The 8,707-nt window shown below is 43.2% G+C and overlaps 1 protein-coding gene across 15 annotated transcripts; it reads right to left on the bottom strand.

The window, feature by feature from the left end:
• Positions 1-1,790: 1,790 nt before the first annotated feature.
• Positions 1,791-7,309, bottom strand: LOC109734053 (uncharacterized). Of its 15 annotated transcripts, XR_012204949.1 has the most exons (10): positions 6,742-7,266; positions 6,443-6,496; positions 6,141-6,252; positions 4,863-5,031; positions 4,040-4,135; positions 3,771-3,856; positions 3,224-3,316; positions 2,375-2,511; positions 2,186-2,282; positions 1,791-2,029 (listed from the first exon to the last, which is right to left on the bottom strand). XR_012204949.1 is itself a non-coding variant. In XM_073510445.1 (9 exons), the coding sequence occupies exons 4-7, from the start codon at positions 4,202-4,204 to the stop codon at positions 2,497-2,499; spliced, it is 318 nt and encodes a 105-aa protein (XP_073366546.1). In that variant the 5' UTR covers positions 4,205-5,031; positions 6,201-6,252; positions 6,443-6,496; positions 6,742-7,258; the 3' UTR covers positions 1,791-2,029; positions 2,186-2,282; positions 2,375-2,496. The 15 variants fall into 15 exon arrangements, 8 of the variants coding, with proteins under 8 accessions (XP_073366546.1, XP_073366541.1, XP_073366542.1 ...); XR_012204953.1 differs by lacking the exon at positions 4,863-5,031 and having other exon boundaries at positions 6,201-6,252; positions 6,742-7,287; XR_012204947.1 differs by lacking the exon at positions 4,863-5,031 and having other exon boundaries at positions 2,157-2,282.
• Positions 7,310-8,707: the final 1,398 nt, after the last annotated feature.

Genomic DNA, 8,707 nt, shown 5'->3' with positions numbered 1-8,707 from the left:
CTCCATTTGAGCGTCCGTCTTGGCGTTGAAGTAGTTGTTCATGGCATCAAACTCGTCGTTGTTGTTGACCGAAGGAGATGTGTCGTCCCTATACATCATGGCACTAGTGCAAGTAGTAAGTGGCTAAAGGGAAAGAACAATATCAAGTTACCTTCTTGGCTTCGGGGATGACAAGGATTGAAGTTCGTCCAATGTGTACCAATAGAGAAAATATGGTGTTGACAAGTGTTCCTAATGCACACCTACAAACTGATAACAAGGCTATGTATGGAGTTCGATGGGATTAGTGGCACAAAATATCAACCAAATTGAAGTCCAAGATATTGTAAAAGTTGAGATCAATCCAAAGGACTGAAAGTGCAAAGCAAGTGATCACAAATATAGTGGAAGGCAATAAACAAACACACGTGATGGGATAATACGGGGGGGGGGGGGGGGGGGCTTGTGCAACTATAGGGACGAGCAATACAAGATTGCCTAACGAAGATTAAGCTTGTGTTGCACAAACACAAGGAGAGACACTAGCTTTATTGCACATTTGGGCACGATTCACCACTTGGCACCAATCCTACATACGCAAGCAAAACGTTTCCTATTACATGTATCCTCATGCACAAGTATCGCTTTTCATGCTCCACTTTTTCCTTATAAGCTTTGATTTCTTTCTCTTGCTTAGAAGTTTTTTTATCTTTTCTTCCTTTCCGCTATGCTTATTGGGCCTCAACCAAATACATGAGACAAGTATCACAAGATATGCACGGGAGCAAGCAATTGCACTATATGATATATCAAATTATGCAACACTATGAAAACGTATCACTATGGTGCTCAAGTTTTCGTGAAGCCCGACAATACTCAGAATGCTAGTCTCAATAGGTATGAAGGTATTCACAAAGATGGTGGGGTTATCAAGGTGTAATAGCAAGGAAGGAAAAGTTTGTGAAGGAATGAATACCTTCACCACACTTAACCTTTCACGAAGTCGGGGGTAAGCCAGCCTTGCTTCTCATTGAAGGTGGTCTTAAAGGATGGATTATCGCTGTTGATGATGAACGTCAGTGGTTGGTGTAGTCGATGGATCGATACAAGTCGCCCGGTGGTTGATGATGAAGTAACCGTCTCTAAGTAGCCAAAACATCTTAGGAGACTCAAATCACAACTCAAGCAAGCACAAATGCAAAGGGAACCAAAATGGGTTAGGTTGCGGAAGTTTTGGGTGGTGGTGCGGAAGATATGGTGGAGGGTCGAGGCAAATATAGAACATAAAAAAATTGATGAAGTAAAATTGTGATGGAACTAATTTTATAGTATGGGGGTGTCAATAGCTACAAAACGAGCTAAAGTACACGAAAATCAAAGTCTAGATGAATTGGTTATGGCAAAAATGGTGAACGGGGCGATGCTGAAGTTTCATGCAATGTTTCTGGTTATGCCGGAAGTTCCGGGGTTAGGGGCGGAAGTTCTGGGCTCCGAAAGTCTCAGGGGTTGCCAGAAGTAATGGGGAAATTTTGGTGTCAACTCTTTGCTTAGCCCACAAGTTCTGGGGTAAGGATGGAAATTTCGGGGTTTGGAAGTTCCGGGAGTGCACGGAAGGAGTTGGATGTTAAGAACTAGTGGACCCGTTGCGCCAAATGGCGCAGAGGCACGCTAAATCCATGTGCGTGATAAAAAAATCCATGGTTTATTCCCGTTTAATAGAAAACATGGTGGATTGTTGTCTACAATGAGATGTATATACACATTTTAATTTGATAGCGCAAAATACTTGCTACCATGTTCACAGAGACCCATTTGGAATCATGTTCACATTGAAAACATCTGCGTTTTTCAGTGACTTTGTGTTTGAGCAAAAAAACATAAGCTTTTGTTTAAAAATACGACACCAACATTACAACCATAGACCAGAGCAAAAAATTAACACTTGACCACTTCCAGCTCATGACCGAAGTACAGGAAAGTCGGCTCAACAACTCCTTCCTTGTAGGCAAACACCAACGTGACATCATGATGCATGCTCTCGCCCACAAAGCTGAAACAGGTCAAGAGGAGCAGTTTTAGAACTTGATTAAGTTGAATGTATGTATATATAAGTACCACCTTCCCGAAGGGACCGAGTGCTTGAAAGGATCAGATAAACTTTTAAGAGTTGTACTAACATCAATCTTTTTGGACCCTAATATCACACCTGACTGAATCAGATCATCGCCAGCAATCAAGGTGTGATCACCTTCAACCAAAGTGGAGTCGTAATTAATGTGATCAATAATCATTGCTTCCGGGTACTAGGACCAATCAAATAGAGGTAGTTGAGATCGAAAAAAATGCAAGCGATGGTATTGAATAAACATGAGTAAGAATGATCTGGACAACTTGCCTCATCGATATCAACCCCACATTCTGTTGCAATGCAACGGATAAGATCAGGAGCCAAATAATCCGCTGGTAGAATCATATAATGCCCAACATCGATAACTTCCAGAACAATATTCTGGTCCACTAATCCTTCAAAACCTATCAAGAGCAAATACTGCCATTAAGAACCAATATTCTGAATCAGAGCTACTCGATCATCCGATGAAAAAACGTCAAGATAAGCAAATGGCAACCATTGGTACCCACAGTCCCATTTTTTATTTGTGAATACTATTAGTAACCTCAAGATATATTCCAATCAACCAAGATGATAAATCATTATATAAACTACCATCTCATATATACATTTCTACTGACATGTCATTCAACATGCAATAGCATTCTCACATAAGAACTGACATAAGCTTCAAATTTCAGCATGGCTTCTGTTATCTTAATATGGAGGTACAACAGAGCACACGATCAGTTCAACCTGGAGTACTACTTAAGCATCATAAGCGTCTATACCAGTGCGTACTTGTGAAGTTGGGCTAAGGGAACACTAATTTCAGAAAACACAAACACTTCACAAGAACAACAATGTTGAACAATTTCCTATGCAGAAACTGATACATGTGTACCTTATTTAAGTTCTAAAAATTATATTCAAATCTGCTTAAGTCAAGAATTTTCAAAGAAGCTCACATGAAAACCCCATGGCTTATTCAAGTAGGAAACCTGGCAGTGTCACACGCAAGGTCTTTCCAAAGTATGTTTCTAAATACACCTCGCCATTGATCTATTTAAGTAGTGTATTTTCAGTGGGCATTCATTAAGTAAAGGATCTCTGTTTTTTATTCGAAGAATCAACCTCAACAGGCTGTTGTGTAGAGTTATTGTCAGTGGAAGATGCGGCAGGTGAGGGAAACAGGCTGTACATTTCTTCTATTTCTGCTGCTGCAACCTGCAGCGATTATTTAGATAATGGTTAGATCAGAGAAGGGCAGACTTCCTGCACAAAAAACAGAAGTTCACACTAAAGAAGCGTGTCCCTAGCATGTACTCCCTCCGTTCCAAAATAGATGACCCAACTTTATACTAACTTTGTACTAAAGTTAGTACAAAGTTGAGTCATCTATTTTGGAACGGAGGGAGTATTTAATATCATAGAGACGCTATTAATCAATCAAACTAAAATATTCTAGCAGGAAACTGAGCATGCTAGTTTCACAAAGATTGGGTTTTTTAGCACATGAACTCCCTTCATGGCACTGGACCAAGCAAAACCACAACAACTTAATCTCCCAAGAGCAGGAGCCCAACATACTTTCAGAAAAGTGCAGTCAAGATTATACAGTTACAAATAAATGCTGACTCATAAGAAATGCAAAGAAAGAAGCTAAGGAGCAGTGCATTACCAGAAGGAAGAAGCGCAGCCAGGACAGCAATGAGCAAACGACAACCTGAGGAAAAAATTGGCCGGATCACTGCGTGGCAGAGTAGGCTATAGATAATCAAGAACATGTGAACTGATAGTTAGTAAATTCATAATATAGAGTTCCAAACGAACTTCAGATAACAAAATTTACTTTTTGAAAAGAAGAAACAATTTGACCTTTGCTAGGCTAAACAAAAAAGGAAGATCGTGATAATATTTAGATGACGATTGAGATGGTTAGCTACATACGTTTTCTGATAGCTCACTGCCCATCTCCATGGTACGCCTGCACAGAGGAATTAATTCAGTTTGCAGGAGAACGCCGATAACCTCAGTTTCATCAACCTGCATGTATAATAAGGTCAGAAGGTTTCTTCGAAAACCAAGAAGAAAACATTTGGTACTTGGAAACATATGCAGCTATTCCAAAAGCAAGAAGAAAACATTAGATAGAAAAGCAAACACCGAAAGCAGAAGCAAGCACATGACAAACACATGACAACATATATTCTGAAATTACAGAGCAGAACTGGGTAGAGAAGTCAGTCAGTCTCAGATGCTACATCGACAAAACAATCAAGAAATCAAGTTTTGCTCGAGTTGAGACTTGAATCGGCAGCCTTCACACCTACCTTGCTCTAAATTAATCAAAAGAAATAAGAATATGTGCAGCACGTAATACTTTTGGGAAATGTGTGTACACAAACATGAGGAATTTGTAATCCAATCTCCGGATGCAAGAAAGTTGCATCATACGTATATATGCAGTTCATATTCCATTCACATAATTTTCTTACAACACTTTCTATAATTCAAGCAGGTCTTTTCTTTCTTGCCACTTATCAGCAGAACAAAACATATCAAAAAAACAAGAAGCAATCTAAGAAATGTCTTCGCACTTTCAAGAAAAGAAGATATGAATCAACTCTCAAGATCAAGTGAGATGGGCGCCTTCCCTGTCTACTACCGCCAGGCTCAACACCAACTCCACATATCAAGCACATGTTGCCTTTCCACAACATGACAGCACTCTTCAAAGCAACAAACAAAAAGATTGGGCCTACACTGACACCTCATTGCCTGAGAATCAGATGTTTTGGAATCAGATGCACTCGTTGTAGCTCGACCAAGCTGCGCCCATGGTCTGGACCGGCAGCGGGACCGGCGCTCCCGCTGCCTGTACAGTCTGCTGCAGGTTAGAAGACGTGCCCAGCCTCCTCGTAGGTTAGAATATCATTGGTCTGTTTTATTCCAGATCATTATCAGTTTAAAAAATTGTTTCAAGCATCACAATAAAAAAATAACCACCAAAGGAAGGCCTTACTAAACACATCATTAAATATTATCTATGTATAGGGGTAAAAGATTGGCTTATTTATTTTCTGCATTCTGCACAAATTCCTTTGTCTATTGAAGATCACTGGTATCATGAGAACTATGTTGCATCAAATTGCATGTCCAGAATAAACTGAAATAATTAGTAGTTGAAAGTGTATTGAGGAAACTGAAGAAAAAGTAGGAGGGAAATTAGGGAACAAAGAAACATTGTGCCCTTTATTCTCAAAAAGTCATGCAATATAATCTGTGTATATGCAACATCCCAAATCTTTGGCACTGTACTACATGCTCACGAAGTAAAAAGTTGCACATGTTCTTATGAAAAGAGAAGTTATAAGAAGTGTCAGCATTTGAGAATGGTTATCCATTTTCTTTCTAATGTAAGAACATGCATTAACTATGGGGCACACACTGAACGAAGATAAATGCATTCAAGAATTTTCATTTGTATTTGCTTATTTTCATGCTGATATATGAACTCTCCAGTTAGTCAATTAAATTTGACTATAAACAAACTTTCAGCTACTGGACTATACCCAAAACAGGGGAGATATGAATATTGCAACAGTAACCACCCACAGTCTGATCACGAGACTCTCTGGTCACTGGCTCGCTGCATCCGCTTACCTACAGTTAATGCCCTTGCCAAACAAAATCTTGCTCTGCTGGCTCGCAATACATTTCCTTTTCCTTCTTACTCTATTTGGATCCAAATAGAGTAGAGCCAGAGACAAACTGGAACAGTTAAAATCAAGGTTCATTTCACTGCTGGTGGTGGTGTAGTGTTTAGAGATCAAGATGGAGCTTTCAGAGGAGATGTGTGTCATGTGTTCGATCAGGTTTGTAGCCCTGAAGTGGCTGAGTTGCTCTGACAGGCTGTTAAGCTGGCGATGGACATGGACGTTCAGAAACTACACATTGAGATGGATTGCAGCTACGATCACAAAGGTACACTATCAATAATTATAAATTAATTCTATGTCGATAAGAAAGCAACCATCATTGTGGATACCATTATATGCTTCCAGCGATCATGTGAACATCTACTGATACTCCTTAACAGAAATCTCACTTGTCATTGCCGTTGTCTCTGTCTTGCTGGAATCACATCCTCTATCCACAAACTGAAATAATAGCAACAACAATCCACAAAATGCATATAATATCTCAAGTGATCTCCTTCAGGAAATTCACAACACACACTTCAACCCAGTTGATGTATACACATGAACTTAACGGAATATGAGCATTTACACGCAACAATTAATGGTTATGTGGAACTGAAGCGACAAATTGAGACAACCAAAATCTTACCTTAATGAACAATCCGGACAAGGAGGAGACCTCAGGGGCAACCACTTGTGTACTCTGAACAGCAAGAATTACCATCTTTATTAAATATCACATTCAACATACCCTCAAATCGACTAATGTAGATTATAGGGACTCTTCTCCTTTTGCAGATGCTCTTCTCCTAGTGCTAACAGAGATTGAATTGGATGGTTGACTTGTGTAGAGTGCTGCCCAGCAACAGCATGCATGACACTGACCCAACATGCAGTACAACTTCACTAATCCAAAGAGAGGAGCAGCAGGAAGGAAGGAGGAGGAACCTGCGGGCATGAGGGCTGTACATAGGTATCTCTGCTCCAGCGTGGTGCGAACGACGCCGGCCACGCTCCTTCCAATGGCCCTCTCCCATCCACTGCCGCACCTCCCTATCCTCTTTCTCCAGGGCGGTGTGAACGACGACGAGCCGGGGCGCTCCTTCTGGTGACCCTCTCCCGTCCGCCCCTGCACCTCCCTCTCCTCTTTCCTCTCTCTTTCTCCCTCCTCTCCTTCCTTCTCTCCCTCCCTCTCATATTCTCTGATCGAATCGAGCGCCGCCGGTCGCCCCCGCCGCCGGAGAAGCTTGCCTCCGCACCTTCATGCCTCGGCCCCGCGGGATCTCTGCTTGGGAGCTGCCTTGTCAGGAGATGGGAAGAGGCGGCGCGGAGGGAGTGGAAGGGGCGAGGAGCTCGGGGAGGCGGCTGCAGTGGTGGGGGGAAAGGTTTAGGGTTGGAGATGAGGGAGCTGGGAGGAGAGAGTGGAGGGGGCGCGGGGCGCGGGGGTTCTGCGCGAGTGCCGGTCAAGCGCGCGGCGGGCACAGAGTGGTTGGCAAATCTCTAGCGGACACGGGATGGCTCACCCAGCCAATCCATGCGTGGGAAGAGCCCACCAGTCATAGGCCAAGAAAAATAACTGTGTGGTGACAAAAATTTACCAGTAATCAAACGATCGAACGATCAAAAATAAAGTCAAAGATGATCCGACGGTCATGAATGCGCCAATCCGGGGGAGCTCCGTGGAGGAGGGTCGGCTAGCATCCTTATAGGTTAGAATCATTCAATGAATATCATATTTTATTGCATTTTGGAGTTTTCGAAATATTCAAATATTATTTTCCACTCAAGAAAAATAAAGGAGAGGGGATAAAATGACTTCCTCAAACATAAAGGAGCTGGAAAATTCATTCGAATATTACTTAGAGTTTTTGGAGTTTATTTGGTATTTATTTTATTTGCCAAAAGTGCATTAATTCCATTAGGAAAATATTTTAAAAAAATTGTGTGCTTAAATTAATATCCAGTATGCTCTATATATTCAGTAAGGATTTTAGGATTTTTTTGGTTATTTTTAGGAATTTATTTGGTTTTGATTTTGGCCTTAAGTGTTTTCTGTAAATGAAAAAAACACCCGCACACACAGCCACCGCCCCAGTCGGCCATATGGCCCAAGGCCCAGCCCCGCACCCGATTTGCTTAAGCGCCGGCCGCCCGCTCCTCCCTTGTTTCCCCGCACTCACCGATAGGTGGGGCCCAGCCCGTCCCCAACCTCCCGCTCGACCTGCGGGATAAGCACCGTGCCACTCCCGCCCGCAACTGTCGGCGAAGCCCCTTGGGATAGGGCTTATCCGCTGCTCCCAGCGCCCCTGCCCATGCCTATATAAAGGCCAGGACCCCCTCTCTCGAACTCGTCGTCCCGCTTCACTTCACGCAGCTTCCACCGCTCACTGTCGCCATGTGCATCTCGCCGCCGAGCCGCTTCGCCGTCAAATTCGTCGCTGGTGGCACACCCGAGCCTTCCATTTCTTCGTCAAACTTCTTATCCTGCCGAGGCGCACCCTTTTTTGACACCCTTTTGCCACGTAGGTCATGTCGGAGATGATGCCACGACGACTCCGAGCTCCACCGGAGCGCCGCCGCCCTTCCTCCGCTCGTCCCGACGCCGCCGACACCCAGCGGCACCACCTCTGCGACGCCCTCAACGAGCTGGACCTCCTCGTTTACTTCCCCTTCACCGAGGACCACCACAGCCACCGCCCCACTGATGTGGTCGTCGTTGCCCTCTGTGAGCCTCCCCGTTCCCCGTTCGTTTAGACTAGGTTTTTCTCATTTTAGATTTGAATCGGTTAGCCGAAGTTTTATTAAACAGTGCGGTTTTATTTTACCGAGCCAGTCGGTTTTCTTTTATTTAGCCGCGGTCAATCGCTTTCCTTAGGTGCCGGCCGTTCGCTGGTTTAACTACACAGCGAACACC

This window comes from Aegilops tauschii, chromosome 1 (assembly GCF_002575655.3).
Source record: "Aegilops tauschii subsp. strangulata cultivar AL8/78 chromosome 1, Aet v6.0, whole genome shotgun sequence".
Taxonomy (NCBI): domain Eukaryota; kingdom Viridiplantae; phylum Streptophyta; class Magnoliopsida; order Poales; family Poaceae; genus Aegilops; species Aegilops tauschii.
This window is presented reverse-complemented; position numbering and strand designations above follow the sequence as displayed.